Source organism: Oxyura jamaicensis, chromosome 9, assembly GCF_011077185.1.
Source record: "Oxyura jamaicensis isolate SHBP4307 breed ruddy duck chromosome 9, BPBGC_Ojam_1.0, whole genome shotgun sequence".
Classification (NCBI taxonomy): Eukaryota; Metazoa; Chordata; class Aves; order Anseriformes; family Anatidae; genus Oxyura; species Oxyura jamaicensis.
In genome coordinates, this window is record NC_048901.1 from 11569066 (window position 1) to 11589363 (window position 20298).

Sequence of the window (20298 nt, forward strand, 5' to 3'; positions counted from 1 at the left end):
AGTGTGCCTGTCCAAGCCATGGGCTGCCAGCTTCTCCAGGAGAATGCCGTGTCAAAAGCCTTGGTGAAGTCGAGGCAGACTGTTAACAGGCTTTCCCTCATCCACCAGCTGGGTCACCCGGCCATAGAAGGAGGTGAGGTTGGTCGGGCAGGACTTGCCTTTCATGAACCCATGCTGACTGGGCCTGATCCCCTGGTGGTCCTGCATACATTATGTGATTGCATTCAAGGTGACCTGTTCCATCACCTCTCTTGGCACCGAGGTCAGGCTGACAGGCCTGTAGTTCCCTGGGTCCTCCTTACAACCCTTCTTATACATGGGCATCACATTAGCAAGTCTCCAGTCAGCCAGGACCTCTCCGGGTGACCAGGACCACCGAGAGATGATGGAAAGCAGCCCAACAATCCGCTAGCTCCCTCAGCACCCTCAGGTGGATCCCATCTGGCCCCATGGACTTGTGACAGTCCAAGTGGAGCAAACTCCAAACACCACCCAGATGGCAATCAACCAACAAAACTAAGGTGTTTATTTGTTCATTATTCAGAAAGTGGAACTACATATAAAAAGTAAAAACAGCCAATAAAAATATATTCTGAGTTATAAACAATTAAAAGAAGCAACATCTTTCTCTTACTGCTTTAAAGCCCAGCTGATGTACAAACATAACCCCATTTATTAACTAGAAGCTTTTCTTGCCTCAGCACTCCCCTCACAGCACCAGTAACATCCCCAGGGCAAGCACTGTTACTTCTGCCTGTTAGCAGCTCTGTACCACTGCAGAAATGCTCCTTTCCAACAGCCCCAGCACTGCCTGGGCTTGACATCGAATTCCCCACTGACTGTGCAAGATCCTTTCAGGACGTCTCTGTTCCATCAGAGTGCTGACAGCTCCTCAGTGAGGCAAAAAGCAAAAACAAGGCCACATCTTGGACTGTGGTGTATGTCAAAAGTCAGTGTAACAGGCGATCAGAACTCACTGCTGTGTAATTTGCCAATGTGAATACAAGTATTTGCAGCAAGCGTGCTTTGTGTGCATCCAACCGCTTCTGGAGAAGAACAGAAGGGACTGGGGTAAGATCAACAGCTCCTGCCTTCCGCAGTCTGGACAAGAAAAATCATCTTGATGTCAAAGACTGCCCCATCAGACTACAGAAGGTAGTTCATATCACAAGCCTCTCTCATAGCAAATCCCAGCTATTGCTCTGAGGATTTCTCAAGAAGTTCAGTTTTTATGTGAGGGATCATCTTTCTACAAGAGAGAAGTGCTTAAAATTAATTCCCATTGCCTCCTGAGTGACAGCATACGTACTGCAGTAAGGGAGCTATCGTTCCACAGGCAGGGGCTTCTGCAGGGGGAGACTGCAGCGATGCCCCAGACCCGAGCCATGGCACTCCGCAGCCGCTGCTCCTTCCCAGGGGGGATCTGCACGTACACAGTTGGAAGCATTCAAGCGCGGCTCACACTCCAAGCAAGGAGCTGGAAGTCTGTCTCCTTGCACGCACTCACCAGAACCATTTCTCAGTTGACTGCTTTCTAGAGAGAAAGATGAACAGTGAAGAACGAACCACGGGTTGCACTGGTTAACAGGCCTAAGTTCAAAGTAAGCTTTGGATATTTGATGAATTTGGATATAAGATGGTCTTCTAGTAAGAAGTATCTTACTAACCACAGCCAAGCCTTTTCCTATAAATCCTCCCTGCCTGTTCAGTAGGCCCCTGGTGAGGGAAAAAGCCTTCAAAACAACATCTTACCTGCCTCAGCAGAGAGGTATACCTCTTCCCAGGTATAATTACCCAGGTTGACAGGCTGCTTCAGCCAAGGATCCTCTACCAACACGGCTAGAGTCATGCGCTGCTCTGGAACAGGATGCAAAAGCCCAGCGATCAGATCCATGAGATCTGGGGAGAGGCAGCAGCGAGACAAACAGTTCAGTCAATATTTTAGGTATGCTGAGAATGCAATATGATTTGTATTCAAAGAATGCAGATCTTAACTACAAATCCTCCCTGTTAATCCCCTGTACTATCCTGCTGTCTCAGTTTTATTCACAACTACTTACATGAGCTCAGCTCTGAGAATGATCTGGGATTTCCAGGTTGTGCAAACAAGAGAGGAGTTATGACACTGAGGAGGACAGACGTAGAGACACATGCTACAGAGCCAACCCTGTTTCCAAGCCCAGTCTTGTCCTGCAGCCATCCCAGGTCTCATCTGTGATTAAAGGTGCACTCAGGGTTCAGGAAAAGCTTCAAGAATTTACCCTTCAATTGCATCACTGCTGAAGCCTTATAACCAGTGCTCCTAGGACCACAGAGAACTTGAAGACTGCCAGTAGACTGACGTGCAACTGGTTTTCTACAGCTCCAAATGAAAGCAAAGCCCATGTATTTTTCCTGTGAGGTCAAGCCATACAATTCTTTCAGAAATTATAAATTAACAGATTATCAAACATCCCAAAAGCAACATGTTATCGGTTGGTGATTAGTTCAACTGAGGTAAAACCTGCATTAGAATTGCACGAGTGCCATTAACGATCTTAAACTTATCTACTAAAGCCAACCCATCAGGCCTTGTTCCAGTTTTCTCAGGTATAAACCTCACTGAAGTCTGACAGGCCGATAGCTTGAATCATCATCTTAAGTGGGAGGACTGGAATTTGAAACTAATAAAACGTACAGTAGATAGCTGCAACATAGGCATAAAGAACTGCAGAACTGATCAGAAAAGGATACCTCTGCTTCAGTGAACAGCTTCTTAAATCATTATAGAGAACATTTGGAACTATTTTTCCAGTTTTTCCCTTCTTCCTGGGGAATAAGTACTGCTCATACTTTCCTAAGAGATCTGCTCATTCAGAAAAGCAAGTTGGAAAAAATTACCTTTTGACACAAGCCGAGGAGGGTTCAGGACAGCTGCCATGGCCTCCTCCAGCTCACAGAAGGGATTCTCTCCAAATATTAGGGTATAAAGGGTGACACCAAGTGACCACATCTCCAACTCAGGGCCGTGATACCTGTGCAGAGATACACAAGCTTGCATAAACTCAGACTGCAAATACATAATTGTATGCTAAGGAAGGTAAGGGAAAAAAAAGCTGGTTGATAGCCCTCATTTCCTATTTTGATCTTAACAGAGGAGGTTTGTGAGAATTCTCACGTTTTTGAGAAATCTGTACTGTTCTTCTATGAACAGGAGAAGATTTTTCTTTCTGTGAAAGAAAAATAACTAAAGAACAGCCAACCAATTTCAGTTGATGAATATGTATAATATGCACTGAGACTTCTTACACAAGTAAGCTGGTGAGAATAGAACTTAAGTCTCCTCCTTCTTTACCATAAGCCCAAACTATCAATTAAATCTTTAAACAGAAAATTGGATACTTAATTGGAATCCCATTTGCCCCCTCCAATCCATTTCAAAGCCCAAAGATATTCTGAAATAAATGTTAGTTATCTAGATTCCAACTGAGAAGAAGGAACAGTGTCTCCTCAAAGCAACAGGCTGAATTCCCAGGGCAATGTGGCTCCATCTCCCACCTAGTTCCCAGCAGGAATTTCCTTCCCTCCTTGCATGGCTTTCTGCCACTCATTAAGGGGGGCTGCCTGAAGGATGCATTAAAAAAGCTGTGTAAAACAAGAGCAAGGTAATGTACTCGCAGGTACAGTTCATGTTTACCTCCCTGGGATTGCTTCCCTCCGGGAGTGGGAGTGAGACTGTCAGCCCACAGGTAAAGAGCATTCACAGAAGGAGACAGCAGGGAAAAGACAGCTAGGGTTTGGGCAGCACATCCAAGACAGCAGCAAGACAAGCTGTAAGGGAAGGATCCTCAAGGCCAGAGGGGCACAAAAATGAAGGGGGAGATGAACCATGATCAAACTGCAAAAGTTGATACACAGAAGTAGAAAGAGGGGAACAGAAGAGATGAAAGTGAGGGAAGCACAAAAAAGGCAGACATGGCAAGGGACAGATGCTATACACAAATGTTTGCTTATAAAGCCTCTCTAAAAGAGCAATTTTTAATAGACAGGTAGGAAGAGGCTAGCAAGTTGATGTATGTATTATGAGAGACTAAGGAAAAAGGACACATTCAAGTCACAACACAGCGCATTCAGACATGTATACCAGGCTGGAGATGACAGCTGTAGGCTTGGTCTTGAACTGATCTCTGCAGCAGGACAGACATCAGTATAAGGGCTTGCAAACGCATCTGACCAGAATAAGAAAGCCTGTCAACGGGGTTAGTCAGAAACAGCTTTGTATGTATTGAAGCCTTTGAAAGTAATTTCCGTCACTGCAGTGCCCTAAATCTCACGTCAGCTTTCTGTGGTTAGATACTGCAGCAGTGCATCAATGGCAGAGCAGCTGGCACGCACATTTTCTGGTGTGATGGACACAAAAGTGGTTTTGCATAGGGTGACATACGCTTGGCCGGAGAGCACTTCTGGTGAGCAGTATTCAATTGTCCCACAGAAGGTGTAAAACAGCTTGCCGGGTTCCAGGTAGGCAGCCGAACCAAAGTCCACTAATTTAACTGTGAAATCTTCAGCGATGACAATGTTTTCATCCTTGATATCTCTGTGAAGGATGTTTCTACAGTGGAGATACCCAACAGCTGACACAATCTGAAAGAGGAGGGGAGAACAAGGTTCAAAGATGTCCTGGACAATGCACATGGCACCGGGGTGTTACAATAGCCACAATGGAAGTTGCTTTGACAGTGTATTAACAAGATGCAGATTCCACTTTTGGTAACTGCACACAAATTCAGGAATGCCTGTCCGCATTGCTGCAGCGGGTATTACAATACTCTTGACAGAGAGAATTAGAAAAGCAATTGCTTGCTTTCCTCTCACAAATGTACAGGAAGATGGCGTGGTGTGCTTTGGTTAGAAACATCAGCGCTTATCGCTACAATCCTGCAGGTTATTTTATTTTTATCCCAGCTTCATCTGGATGGCCCTTTGATTCCTCCGAAAGGATATTGTATTACTGCGTGCCTCCAGTGCTGCAGGATGACAAAGCACTTAAGAGTGAAGTTTGGTATAAATAATATAGTCACTCCATTTTTCTTGCTGCACGATTCATGCTACAGTGCTATAATTAAGAACAGCATCAGAATTATATCACCTTGGAGACAGTCGTGATCCCTACCACAATATATCTGAACAAGAAAAGCAGATAGTTAAGGGAGAAAAGCGTCTATTTATAACACAAAGCTCCCTCTGCAGAGAAATTCTGTACAGGGCTGAAGTAACAAAGCATCCCCATAAACTCAAGGGTGGCTTAGGGAAGAGGCTTATCGGCCCTTTACACCCATTGCCAATCTAAAACAAGCACTGATCTAAGTGAGAGCATGGCTTTTAGTGAGGCTTGGGGCAACTTCTGGGCACCTTCCTCGCCCCCCGGAGGAGCAGCTGCCACACGAATGGGCTCGTATGCTGCAACAACCACAGTCAAGAGGTGAGCACTCTCTGCAGGAAACCCTAATAGGAAGTGAGGCTCTGTAAACATTGCTTTGTGACACATTTCTACCTAAACCTTGAAAAGGTTTCTGTGGGTAGCATTTCTGCTAGCGAGACATCAGCCCTGCAGAATCAGGTAGAAAAGCTCTGCCAGCAGTGAGTACAACGGGGGGAATATAGCCATGCCTACAGATTAGCCAGTCCTTCCGAGTGAAATAGGATCCCAGATCTTATACTAACCACATTTTACCAGCATGTAGCAATTGCATGTTCCCAGCTCTCACCTGCCTGAATAGGTAGCTTGCTAATGGCTCGTCCAAATCAGGCTGATTATCAATGAATGTAAAGAGATCCAGACCAGATCCATGCTTCTCCATCACCAGCTGGAAGAAGTGTTCATTTTCCAGCACATCCAGCACCTATAAGCAACAGACTGTTTTTTTATCCATGTGCTTCATCTGCAAACTCCCTTTATTATTATTATTTATTTGAATTAAACAAACACTACTTTCCCCTTGGAGGTTTAATCAAAGTACACTATAACCTTTGAAGTCTTCGCTGAGTACAAATGCTTCTTGAAAAGAGAGCAGAACTAAAAATCTAGAGGAATTCTCTTCCAGAAAAACAAATAAACAAACAAAAACAGGAATTAAGATGTATCCAAATTATTTACCAAACTAGTACACGTTCAGTTGTGATGTTGTGTGTTCCAAGATATGCATCCAGAAATAATGTACAGACTTTCTTTCTACTAGATGCACACCTTTGGATCTGTGCTTACATCAATTGTTTGTGGCACAAGTGTGTAACAGCAAGTGACAAACCCTCCCAAATAAAGCATGATTGTTCTTTCCTGAAAGGTATCTTTATCAGGCAGCACTTCCTCACTCCTGAAGAAGAGGCACAAGGCTCTAAGCATTCAAAGTAGACATGTGATCCAGTTCAAACTGCATTTACTCTGAGTTACTGTACCTTAATGATACCGGGGTGCTGCAGCTTCAACAGGATTGAGATTTCTTGAGTGACTCTCCCCATGTCAGGATCATCTACCCAGCAGTCTTCAAGCACCCTCTCCTTCCAGATGAACTTCACAACAACCTAAGCAGACAACAGCATTTCAGCATTGCCTACAAGAGCAGGGCTTTAAGCATTTGGCAAGTCAGCTTACAAGAAAAACGCTCGTGAATCATATAACTCAAAGGACAGAAGTAATCCGATATGCATTGCTTTGCTTATAACATCCACAAACACCTTTAAACTAATTTACCAAATGATCCACAGAAATTGAAGGTATTTATCATTCTTTTTCCTTTTACTACTAATAAAAATCAAATTCCAAAGGCTTTTTAAAACTGAATTCCAACGGCTCTGATGGGCCAGTTTTCTTATCAGCTTAATTACAGCAGCGGTGAGCTCTGCCACAGAGATACAGTGGAAGAAAAGCACTTCACATCTACACAGAGAAACGCTTCAATTTGCCTCTCAACACCCAAAATACTTCAGGTAAAGAGGGTCCCATAACCTCAACATTCCACAGTGAAGTAACCACATCCTTGAGTTGTGGCACGATAAACTTTGGAGCATGCCATTCACTTTAGCAATGTTAGATGAAGGTCTGTAGTTTATTAATCCTAAAGTATACTTCTTTCAACAGGTTAAAATAGCTACATAGTCAGTTTCGTTCTGTGCCTGCTGCCTTAGGTAACAGTTTACACCTTATATCAATGCTAACATGTTGCTGTCCTGTTTCCATAAGGTTAGTGATCTCAGATTCACATCAAAAAGGAAGGAAAACCCCGACCTATCAAAGAGCACCTTTTAATGGTATAGCATTGACTTTATATGGACACTCAAGCCTTTCAGTTTTGATCCTAGAATATTTATTACAATGATATGTTAAAGAAATATTTAACCTCCTGGTGATCCTTCTTGTCCCTGGCAGTCCAGACAAAACCAAAAGATCCTTTGCCTATAAGATTGAGAGTGTCATATTTTGTTGCATATTCCCCCACACACGCCCTCAATCTTTCAAGCTCTTCAGCTCTTCGGGAATTCTCAAAGAGCGAAGTTGATCTGATGGCCTGAGTACAGATTAAAAAAAAAAAAAAAAGAGGTTAGCAAGAAAATGAAAGGTAAAGAAAATACTGAAAAGAAACTACACTTCTACAAAATCAGCTAAAAGGAGCATTTTTGTTTTTAATAGCAAGAACTGTATGTTGATGTAACCATCATCCTCTCAGCAGCTGTTGCTACTGCTTAATTCAGTGAAAGGTAAAGAAAACAAAAGAATATGCACTGGAGAAACTTGTACAAAAATCTCTGTGCACTTTACGTTTCAATGAGCATTCAGCTCCTCGGAGCTGCACAGAGTTAGGATCTATCAGTGCTATACATATGATGTCTAAATAAAACAATCATAAAATCCAGCTACGTACAGACTTCATGAATGCACATATTTATTCCAGGGTTCTATAATTACCGATGACAATTGAACAAGGATACTGTTTTCTGCTACGGCCCTGGTCAAAGTACTGTCAGCTTTACATCCCACTACTACTAAAAAGCAGGCCTGAGCAGTTGTGCTTTCAGGATATACAGCACTGATGCATGCCTACTGTTCAGCTCCGTGGGTGTTAGCTTTCTGTACACCACGCAGCTTGCAACGTCTCCAGAGGGAGCTAAACAAAATGCAGTTTCCTTTTGCTGACATAAGTCAGTAAATGAAAGCTTCCAGCTTAGTGTTTCCTTTCCTAATAATGCTATGTCACTGATGCCAGTGTGACTACAGTCACTTAAAGAATAACTTTACCACACTGGTATAAGCTTCCACTGTAGATATACTCAAACCAGCCTACGAACAAATTTAAAATCAGGTGCTTTTACTACTCACTACTAACTTGAATAGTAAACCTGGGAAAGCTAATTACACTAAGCCAAGCACACGCTACCAGAAATGTTACAATAGCCATTTGCTGTTTTTAGAGCAATGAAATACTTCTTTAGGTATAGAAATAGGAAAATCAGGAAACAGCAATACGCCCTGCCCCGGCCTCATGGCGTGTTCTAAGGGGAAAAACTTCTCAGCTTTAGCTTCAGCTCAACATTATATAAGAGTGGAGTTTCTTACTTCTCCAAGGCTGTGCGTTGAAAGATCTGCAATGGACTGGGTAGAGCTTGCTAGGCTGGAGAGCAAAAGCTGAGTCTTTGCTACTGCTTCTTTCTGGCTCTGTAGAAGGTCTTTCACCACCCAGACACAGAAAAGTATGGCAGGGTCCTGCAGTTCTACACGTTTTACTTCAAAGAGTATACCTGTGGAAACAGGTGAGGAAGTTAAAATGGTGGAATCAGTGTCTAATGAAACCACAGTTAGCTTAGGATGAAATCCCAAGTTCTTGAAGTGAATTCCTGCAGTTTCTTCATTACTTCTTGGGGGAACACCTACATTGGAAAGATTCATCTGAGGGTGGCTGACAAAAGCACAGCTCTTCTAAAGATATCTGGAGGTTACTGCCAGTGTTGCATCTCCGCTCTTGGCAGAAATTTCAGTCAATGTACAACTGGGACTGTTAATTTCACATTATTATTCAAAATGACATAAAACCTGGGGTTTTATACAAGTAGCTACAAAGTCCAGCTTGAAGGAGTGAATGAAACATCTCGTTTTACTATTTAAATGTAAGTTTTGCAATGGAGGTTGGATTTGGTGTTCAGGAACAGTTATCAGTTTCAAATCTTCTAACTGTGTTTTAAGAATATTTCTGACTATTCAATTAATTTCTTAGTAACTTTACATTTTTACCACCTCCTATTCCAATGCCCTTTGCACAGAATTAAATTCTGGTTTTCTTTCTAGATGCTAGAGCTCCCTTCCTTCCTTCTCCACTGTGAGCTTCTAACCCAGGACTACCTGCCTTCTGCAAAAACATGGGTGAAGAACAGCGCCCCAGTAAGAGTTTTGGGAAGGGGGGAAATAGGTTCAACTTACTTAACTGTGAACCATCTCTGTGACAGCAATTCCCAGTGTAGCTGCCTTCCAGAATCTCTGCATTCAAAGGAGGTGCTGGATTCAGTCTTCCTTCTTGTTTCACAGGGGTAGATGTTAGTTTTATCTCTGTATTTTCCTGCCCATGCAATGGACAGTCTTCTTCAGGATTTCCTTCATCTTTCAGTGGGTTTCTGCTGACGTTATCCCCCACAGTCTCCACAAAAGTTTCAGACTTATCAAGAAATACTTTGGAGAATCCTTCAGAGTTTTCCAAATGCTGTAGGTAGGCCAGCCCCCCAGAACCACCTTCTATGACAACACCATTCAATAGCTGTTTTTCTTGCCCAGTTGAAAAAGCACCGTTCTGAGTTAGCATATTGCCTACAGCTGAGCCCAGTGCATTAGAGGAAGACGCTCCAGGATCTGTAGTAGCACCTAAACAATTGGCTGAGTTTCCCTTGATGCCAATATTCAGATCCAGCTCCTCAAGACCAGAGCGAATACAGCTCAGCTCAGTGTCTGATTCTTTAACATCTTCGTGTTTTGTGGCAACTCCCAAAGCAGAAGCAGTGCAACCCATTTTATTTCCTGAGTGAACATCATGGATACCATTTCTTCCATTTGCAAAGGAAAATGGTGAAGCATCATTTAGCAGACAGCTTTCAATGACAGTGTGATTAACATTGCAAAGTTTTGCATCACCTATCAAGCTTGTTTTTGACAACTGTCCTCTAACCCCATGGCTTTGAAAGTCTGGTGTTGTCCCAGACCACGGCTCATTTATTTTTGGTGTTCTGGATGAGTTACAAGCAAAACCGGAAGGCTTGTCCACGCCATGGGATGCACTATCTAGCTCGTCTTCTGCGCTATAAGAAACAGTAGACGAGCTGACATTTGCTGAGGAAGACTGTCCCTGAGCATCGGTGGAGTGCTGATCCTCCAGCATTGCATATGGTAACCTAGAGACCTGCTGACAACTTAATTCCTTTAGGTCCTGATGACGAACTTGTGATGGACTAGGCAAAATACTACTCTCACAAGCATTTCCAGTCTCAGAGGCACCAGGTGCTGCACTGTGGCTGCTTCTTACTGGAGTCTTTGTGTTCTGACCTGAATCCAACTGTTCTGAAGCAGATGACGTGGGAGAGATCCTTGAATGGCATATTTTCTGAGAATTATACAATCCTGCTTTTTCCCCCACTCCGCATTGTTCCACTGCTCTGATTCTGTCAGGCCAGGTCTCAGCAGAAGGCTCTTCACAGCGGGCTGACGGACCGTCAGTGCCAATGCTGTCTTCACTGCAAGGATCCAAAGCTATTAGTGATATCCTGATGACAAAAGAATGAGAAAAGTCACCTGTGTCCTACTCACTCTCCTGTTACTATGTTCGTTATTTAAAACACGCCCCAATCATTTTATTATTTTAATTTAAAAGAAAAAGGCAGCAGAGTCTTGATATTGCATCCACAATCATAACAAATTCCATCTTCACCAGAGAGCAGGTGCACTTCAATGGCAGTCTTTCTTTAAGGATTATTTCCTTTTCTAGCTATATTTCTTAGACCATTTACCACAACAAAAAGCCAATACACATGGCAGTACACGTCCAGCCCTGAGAACAGAAGACCCCTGTTGTGCTTCCAGCTACCGTTTTAACTACAGTTCATCGAAGCCCACAACACAAAGTATTTTATGAACATTTCTATCAGTAAAAATGCAGAATAGAAAAACAGTCTGTGTAGTAAAGCAGCTACAATCCAAGTATGATATATATATATCATGATATAAAGGAGAAAACAGACTACGAGTCTGTTTAGAAAATGACAAGAACTGTGCTGTAAGAGTCCGTACATTAAAAAAGGCAGCAAATGTTTTCTGAGAATTGGAATCGTTAGTGTGGAATGTTTAAAATTTTACTTAAGCTAAAATGTGTGCGTCATATAGGCTCTTGTGCAGAATTTCTGATTTTGTTACAGAAAAAAACAACCAACCAACCAAACAAAAAACAACTAGAAAGATGCAGGACTCTACTAACAGAATACGCTGTCTTAATGACAGTCACACTGACCTCCATTCCACATAACCTGGCTTCAGGGCAACACCAGTGAGTGGATCCCAAGGAAGGAAATAAACATTCACCGTTTCTTATCTATTAAGACAGGGCCTAATTAACTTCCCCAGCCTGGGTGAAACATTTGGTACCCATTAGAGATGAAACACTCGTAACTTTAAGTTGTACGGATCACAACAAAAATCTAAGGTAGGCAAAGCTCAATCAGTCCTGCAAATAGCACTCAGATTTTAAAGAGAGACGGGTGCAGAAGGCTCTTGTTACACCTTGCACAAATAAAACCCCTTTTCCTTGTGATTGCCACCATAGGATTTCATTTTTCAAAGTGAGGTCGTGGTTCATAGAATGCCTACCTATCAGAGGGCACGGATGCCACTTCAGGAGATGAGGGAGTAGATGAGAAACTGCTCCCATTCTTTTGCTTAGTCTCACCATGAAGTAATCTTTCTTCTTTGTGTCCTCTTTCTAATTGCTTCTTTTCATCTCTTGACAGAGGGCTGCCTAAAGATGCAGCCACAAAGCTGCTGCCTGTACCAAACAAAAAATAAGACCATACCAATTTAACCATTTATGTTTATGCTTTAGTGTCCATAGTGATTAAAAATAACCTTGGAACTGCACTGGTCTGTCTTGTATGAGTATGAAAGATTTGATTAAGACAAAGTGGTCCAAATATGAGCACTCTACATTGGCCTGAAAAGTTCAGTGCAGGAATCTAAATGTTTCAGGGCTGCTAAAATTTCCTCTCCTGTCAAAGCTTTTGGACGGGTATTAACCTTCTGGATTAGCTACTTGGCTTGAAATTCAGAGACCTAAGAAGGCAAATGACTGTACAGAGGCTGGAAATAAAGCTTTCATACAAACTGCAGCAGGAGAGGGGAAAAAAAAGCCCCAAATACACATATGCTCCCCACCCCAAGCACTTAAAATGGAAAGTTTTATAACTCACTGAAATTGCAGGATGAAAAAGAAATAGTATATAGCCCAAACATGGTTAAGACAAAGAGTAAGAAAAGAACTTCCCGAGCGAGTGAGCGACAGAAGATCAAAAGGGAAGAACACGAACTTGCAAGATGAATCAGGTATTGACGCTGCAAAAGAAGGTCAACAACTGAACAAATCTCGGTTAGATTCTAGAACAATCACTGCATTTAGTAAAGGCTGAGTGCAAAAATTGTTTCCTCACCAAAGAACGGAATTACTTCTAGATTAGAGGCACCACTCCACAAAAAAATTACTTAAGGAATTGCACAGTCTACTAACTCTCCTTTGTTCCAGTAGCAGCTGTGCATTGGTTCTGAGGCAGCTGTGCATTTCTAAGCAAAGAAAAATAAAAATGGAAACAGGAAAATGTTTTTCTGTCTCCTGTGATTTTTTAACAGACGTCTTGTGATGCAGATGAAAGTATGCACTTGCTCGTGTCCTCTGCTTTGGGCAGAGTTAGCTGGAAGACCAGATTTGGAGACATGGTCAACAACACAGCAACGTAACACTGAATATTAGCCAGCAACATGAGCCTATACATAAGATTGTCAGAATTTTTCTTTAAAATATTAGTCCTAAGTATCCGCACATCTATCGCGATGTTGTCACAAAAGCTAAATTTTACAGATCTCAAGATATTTGAAGATCCTAGCAAGGAAGAAAGGGAAAGAGAAGCGTTCAGTATGTACAAAGCGTTCTCTATTAACAGTGTAATTTCTGACTTGGATACTCAGTTTCATCTTCTTAGCAACAGAGAGGAGCACAACCTTACAGGAACAATTCTGTTCACCTTAGGTTACAGTGGAAATCCTGTTTAAAAACTGTGTAGCGGTACATGGCTTTTGCAAGGCACATTCCCATTTCTGTAGGAAAATCTCTTCTATTTGTTTTACCTTTGTTAGAGCAGCTAGAGCCAGCTGTACGGCAGGCAGTAACATCTTCAAAGAGGCATTCACTCTCTGTCCCCATAGAGTCGTCAAGAGGAGGTAATGGCAAGGAACAGTCATTGCTTCTTTCCATGTTGTTATAGAAACCAGGGATCAGGAACGTTATGTTCTAAAACACAGAATGAAACCTGCTAAGCTGACTCCGACAGACTGGGGGCAAACGCTAACAGTGATAGCGGCCCTGACTCTCATGGACAGCTGGGCAAAACCAGCCCACATCACTGGTGAAGAACATACAAGCGTGCAGATTGCTTTGGCCTACTTGAAATCCACGCCAGCTCCTCAGCACTACAAAATAGCTAGAGCAAGAGAATTTGTGTGTCATCCCACAAACCACTTGCTCAACACATTAACGCAGTGTTGTGATAGACAGAAACACATACAAACGACTTTACAACTGCAATGGATACGCTGCCAGACACAGCAGTCATGGGGGGGGATTAATATCACTGCCTTACCTTTCCCAACAGTTCTTTCTTCTCATAGCCAAACAGTGTTAAAGCAAAACTGTCCTGGATGCAATGAATGGTTCCATCCGACTGTACAGTAATAAGGCCACTGATGGTGGATAACACTTCAACTGTAGCAGAGTAATGGTAGTCTATGAAGGAGTCTTCTTTTTCTGCAGGTAGAACACTGCTGTTCTGCACTGCTGTTTGGTCCTCCTCCAGAAGGCTAACTTGCAGCTTTAAACTGAGAGGAAACGTGTTACCCTCTCTGGATCGACCGACAGCTCTCTGGATCCTGAGGTTCTAAATTAAAGCAAAACAAAACAAAACCACAGAAAATCCCTAATAAAATGTTTGGGGTTTATTTCAGTATTTACATAAAACAACATAGCAAAGTTCACAGGAAAAAGGAGCAGGAAAAGAAAAACAAACTAATCCTGTGGATATCAAAATGAACAAAGTCTGTTTTTCTAAGGTTTCAGAACCCAAAGTTGAACTGCTGCATGAAAGTCCTGATGACAAAGACCAGGAAAGTCCATGCTGCAGCTTTTCGGTGGAAGAGACGTTAAAAAGGCCTCTTTCAACTATCTAGCTGCCTATTCCATAGCATTTGCAAGACCCAGATAATCTTCAGACTTTTACTCCTCAGACAAACACGTCTGAAATCACCTAAAGAATTCAGAGTAACATCAGGGAGCTGACTCAGATAACATGTTTTCTTACAAAGCCAGGCTTTTGATGGATTGGAGGAAATTATCTTTCACCAAGACAGGCTCCACAAGAGGTCAGGGCTTGGGCTTATTCCTAGTTAGAAAATACCCAGACAGCAGCTCCATAAAGCAGCAGACTCTTTTTCATGGGACTTGTGCTTCTCTCTGAAAATGCTTTCTTCTCTTACATAAAGAGGGAAAGCAGTGTGCACCTACAGCCCAAAGGGGAGGGCTATGGGACAACGTGGTTGGCATTCATACTGTACCTTTGGAATTTTTTTGCCTAGAAGAGGGATCTGCACAGAAGGAACCAGGTCCTTTATATGGAGCCCAACTACTTCTTCCGATGCTGGGTAGCCATGGAGATTGGCAAAAAGAAGGTCGCATGACGTAATCTCTCCCTTGGCAAGAAAATGTACAGGACTATTTTAACATTTTAGCCACAGTCCACACAATCTTGTAACAAAAGTCTCTGCAAGCATCTAAGCAAACAGCAGAAGGTTTCATTCTGTTGTCTCTTCACAAATAGTTAACTCAGTAAAAGTAGACAAGGCATTATGCAACGCTTCTCCAACATTATCACACCTCAGGGGAAAAGCAGGGCAGCCTAGGACTCCTCACAGAACTTGTCCTCAGCAAGCTGATCCCTTCACAAGGGCACCCCAGCTGTAAATAATCAACCCCCTGCCAAACAACTCCTGTTCAAGTGTAATTCCATCCAATTCCAGCTCCCTGCCATGGCAGGGCCCCCTCCCACCAGCCCAGGCTGCCCTCAGCCCCATCCAGCCTGTCCTTGAACACCTCCAGGAACATGGCAGCCACAGCTCCTCGGGGCAGCCTGGGCCAGGGCCTCACCACCCTCTGCATTAAGAATTTCTTCCACATATCTCATCTCTCCTCTTTCAGTTTAAAGCCATTCCCCCTTGTCCTATCCCTACACCCCCTGACACACAGTCCCTCCACAGCTTTCCTGCAGCTCCTTCAGGCCCTGGCAGGCCACTGTGAGGTCTCCCTGGAGCCTTCTCTTCCCCAGGCCGAACACCCCCAGCTCCCTCAGCCTGTCTTTGTGGTCCTCCCGTGGACTTGTTCCATGTCCTGCTCGTGCTGGACTGCCCAGAGCCTACCAGTTTTTAGACACACTTCACTTCCACAAACCGTGACAAACCGATGTCTCATTTGATCATTAGGAAAACACTCACATCAACCCTGAAGGAAACGAAGGCTGAAAGTCTTTCCACTGGCTCCAGCAGAACCACACAACATTTGTTGTCCTTGCTCTTTATTCGCCTCAGCCAGACTGAGACGGGGATCTTCTGTTTGAGACGGCCTATGACATCCACCTTTCCAGAGCATTCAGAGATGTAATTAGGATTTACTAAGACCACGCTTACTTAGCAAGAATTTCAATCAAGAATAAGATATTAAGCCAAGACACCTCTCCCTCATTGTTATGAAAACCCCTTTTTCTTGAAAACGTACTAGCTTTTATTGGAAGAAACATAGCTTTAATACAGAGTTGGTGAAGAGTGCAAATAATTCCCTGTTGTTGCTTTGCTTTCCTCTTTCCCAGCCTCAGGACAACTCAAGGTGTTTCCATTGGTATAATAAATGTGTTGATCTCATACCTTACTTTCAATGAAAAGTGCTTTTCAGAGATGCTTTATCTAAGAGATGCCCCACAAAGCTCATGAACACTCCACATCAGTGAGGCAGTTTGCTTTCAGCTGCAGAAGCGGCAGCTTAATTTCTTATGGGAGAAGATTCTTCTCAAATCAGAAAATGCTTCCTTATCTCATAACCTGCAGTGTTCACACTAAGCCTTTTATCTTTTTTAATCTGATCTTGGCAGAATGGGTTTATGAATTGCACAGTGACTCTACGGCAGCCTATAAAGCACTTGGCCTGGCTGTAGTTTAGAGTTAGCATCTCTGATAAAGACATTTCATTTTAATTCTGGATTTCCCTAACGAAGCTTAAGATTTTCTTGCTATACCCACTTGAGGACTCAGGAAGATCACGCTCTGAGGTATTGACAATTTCAGTACAAAAATAACCGATCGGGAAGAATTAGCTTATCTTCCAACTTTTCTAGTGACAGCTTACAACAGCAGCAAAAGAAAAGAGTTTCAAGACACTTCTCAAGCAGTTCTCTTATAAACAACCCTATTACAGGCAAAACATTAATTCCACTCTTTTGCACCAGCTAGGGGGTTTTGTCACAAACATTTCAGAGTATTTGATTGATGTGTAATACATAGAACGCACAGTGCAGTTAAAGATCATTTAAAAATATTGTAAGAGACCAGACAATTGGGAACTTTTCCGTAATAAGGTTTTCCATGGTAAGCAATCCACATTGATTTTTTTTTTTTAAATCAAGCGTCCTTGAAGCTCTAATTTGGTCAAGTCATCCTGACTATACATGTTGGCAGCTGGCAAGCTCTCATCGGTGCCTCCCAGACCATGTTTTACCTTCTGAATGCCTGCATTTGCAAACACAGAAACCAAACAGTCTGACGAATACCTTAATTGACAAATGCCCATTAAGGATATATGGAAATTAGATTGGAAAAAAAAAAAAAAAGCCGATACCCTAAGCCCCACAAATATTACATATGGTGGGAAATATTTGGTTGAACATTTCACGTACCACAGTTCCTGAAAACACCGACGAACATTCATCAGTTTCTAAGGACTCCTCGCCCACAGCTTCCCAGATCTCTTGACTGCATTTGGATATGAAGCGGGACAGCTTTTGGCCAATGAGCTCCTGACTACCGTACCCAAGCAGCTTGCAGGCTTTGTCATTAGCCACTAGAATCTAGAAGAGGAATCAAAACAAAACAAAACACCAAAAGAATAAAAGCTTTGTGTTGTTTCATTTATGGAACACAACAGCTACATTTATGGAACACAACAGCTACAGCTCCTTGGGCTGTTGCTTTAACGTGTTACAGTATCAGTTCCTCTTGGTGGAAGTGGGGTGGTGCTCTTCAGCTCTGAAATCTTTGAAACCAATTCACTAAAGCTTCTTGTTCTAAGACATCCATTGCCCAAGTATCTTCTTGGTTAAAAGTGTTGGAGACATTGCTTTTCTTTTAGGCTTCTTGCTTGCTTTCAGCTACCCACCCCCTCCAACCTCTTGTGCTGTTGCAGTAATTACGCCCATAGAGGCAAGGTGACAGTTTACTTGCAAGCGAAGCCTGGGCAGGCCATAGAATTTTATCTGTTCCTAAAGGGAAGCAATAATCACACGAGTCACTGGCATGCTTACACCTGTGTTACAGGACAAGTTAGGATTAAATGTCTTTAAGATGGAAAGGCCCAAAGTGTCAGCTCAAGCTAAAAATGGCACAGCTCTTTAAGGCTTTTAGCACTCAGTTTTACATCAGTGTTTCTGCTGGGACAGAAGCAGAGAGAATCTCTCTCTCCCAGTGCAAAAAAGTGTATTTACTGGGCAGATAAAGAGATGCCACGCTACCAGGAACCCATCCTAGGGTCGGTACTTCCTAGACAGAAGGCTTGAAGCATATCTTGCTTTTCTTCCTTTATGCCACATCATGGCTGCACTCTTCTTTATTCCCTTTTTCTGTCTGAAAAAAAGACTCGAGACATCAGTGCTCCCAGCTCTGACCTGTGTAATTTGCTAACTACACCCCGCAATGAAAGCGCACGCTTTGTCAGTCTTCGCAACATTACCGAGCCTGAGCTGACTGCAAAATACCTTCCTGACACTCTGATATCTTGCAGAAAGCAGCAAGATAGCGGGCATTTTAGCCTATATGGTGCCACGCAGCCTACATCAGCCACGTGTTGAGTAGCGTAGCGGTTACTGCTGCAAATACCTCTGTCGTGGTGGTATCCACGGTGAAGATGGCCTTGTTTGGATTGCGTGCAGCAGCCGGGAGGTGCTGGCTCGATTCCTCCACAGCGAGAGCATGCAAAAAGGAGTTAGAAGCAGAACTTCCGATGGAATTGGAGAGAGAGGAAGAGTCCAACTGAGCCCAAGAGTTACCGATTCTGCTGGCACAAACGTTATGGGCTGCCAGTGAAGACAAACAGTAAGAGCTCCATTTCTCCCCTGTGAGAACAGAAAGATCAGCTCTGTAGTTGTAACAATCTACCATAGGAGTATTAGAGAAATTAATAATAATAATAATAAAAAAAACAGTTGTTAGCTGGAGTCAAGTAATTTCCCCCCAAAATATGCTCTTCTGGATTCTTTAAGAAATGACAAGAAAACAAAAGCAACAAGACTAAAGACAACAGAAACAATGAGAATAAACGTATCTTTTTGAGTCACAGCCACTGGAACGATTAGACTCCATCCATAGCTTACAAAAAAATCACCAGCGTGCAAATAATTCAAGCAGACAATTCAGGTTTTTCTTCTGCTTAAGTTAACAGCTTAAAAGGGTTTGAATTATCTCAAGATAAAATTGAAAGTGTTATTACATGTAATTACAGTTCTGAGTTAGTCAGAAGCCAGTTCATTAACTACTCACAAGACGTGACACTGAAATACCTGCGCCCACACCACCACAGAATCACAGAACCACAGAATACCCTGAGTTGGAAGGGGCCCACAAGGATCACCGAGCCCAGCTCCTGGCCCCACACAGGTCTTCCCAAAAACTCAGAGCATGTGGCTGAGAGCACAGTCCAAATGCTTCTTAAACTCTGACAGACTCGGTGCAGTGACTGCATCCCTGGGGAGCCTGTCCCAGCGTGCGACCACCCGCTGGGTGAAGAACCATTTTATGTTATCCAATGTCAAGCGACTACACAAAAATTCTCAAAAGTTCCGACTGGAAGAAACGCCTCCTTGGGAAGCGGCACCTGCAACCCACCACCGCTGGCTGCCAGCAGTGGAAGAGGCGTTGGGAACGGGCCACGCCGAGCACACCTCCGCCTTCATATGCCATGAGCACACCTCCGCCTTCATACACCACGAGCACACCTCCGCCCTCATACGCCACATCCCCTGCCACGGCGCTCACCACAATGCACCAGGGGTGCCCAGACACTGCAAGGGGCAAAGCCCTGGCCGTTACGATACAATAGCACGTGTTATATGGAGCCTACGGTGGATATAACACGACATGAAGTGTATGCTGCATAGAACGTACTGCATATATAACACATGACACGAAGTGTATATTACATAGAGCCTATTGCATATATAACACATGACATGAAGTGTACGTTATACAGAACATACAGTGTATATAACATGACATGAAGTGTATGCTGCATAGAACCATATATAACACAGGACGCAGAGTGTATGCTATACAGAACCTATTGCATACATAAAACACGACCTAAAGAACCGAGTACGACGTCTGCCCCCCCATTCGCTCCCTGCCAGCTCCCCCGGCCCCCGGCACCCCGCGCTCACCGGGCAGCGCCGCTCCGCGCCGGCACAGGCGGCCCAGCCGGCTCCTGCCAGCCCAGGGGCAGCCCCTGCCGGAGCCCCCCGGGAGGCCGAGGCCGAGGCCGGGCGCGGAGGCCGGGCGGCTCCCCCCGGGGGGTCCCCGAGCCTCGGCAGCCATCGCGGCCCCGGGGCGCGGAGGGGCGGGACGCAGCGGCCCCGCCGCCCAATAGGCGAAGGTGCTGGCGGAGCGACGCGGCCGGCAGCCAATAGGACGCCGCGGCGCATGTGGCGGGCCGTTCGAACGCCGCGCCG

At 43.8% G+C, this 20298-nt stretch overlaps 1 protein-coding gene across 1 annotated transcript; it reads right to left on the reverse strand.

Moving 5' to 3' along the window:
* Positions 1-497: 497 nt before the first annotated feature.
* PASK (PAS domain containing serine/threonine kinase) lies at positions 498-20164 on the reverse strand. The gene is made up of 17 exons (XM_035334782.1): positions 20011-20164; positions 18455-18690; positions 17260-17430; positions 15809-15949; positions 14876-15010; positions 13909-14202; positions 13397-13559; positions 11873-12047; positions 9449-10776; positions 8591-8772; positions 7377-7544; positions 6436-6561; positions 5748-5882; positions 4424-4623; positions 2881-3014; positions 1753-1899; positions 498-1534 (listed from the first exon to the last, which is right to left on the reverse strand). Exons 1-17 carry the CDS (start codon positions 20162-20164, stop codon positions 1323-1325), a joined length of 4101 nt encoding a protein of 1366 aa, XP_035190673.1. The 3' UTR covers positions 498-1322.
* Between the last annotated feature and the right edge of the window lie 134 nt (positions 20165-20298).

Excerpts from the sequence above, each read along its gene's own strand:
- PASK (XM_035334782.1), bottom strand. The coding sequence starts at position 20,164 with ATGGCTGCCGAGGCTCGGGGACCCCCCGGGGGGAGCCGCCCGGCCTCC. Across the intron at positions 8,773-9,448 it reads CAGAGATGGTTCACAGTTAA|GTATACTCTTTGAAGTAAAA; the intron begins GTAAGTTGAACC and ends CTGTTTCCACAG. Across the intron at positions 1,900-2,880 it reads TCCTCGGCTTGTGTCAAAAG|ATCTCATGGATCTGATCGCT; the intron begins GTAATTTTTTCC and ends GCCTCTCCCCAG.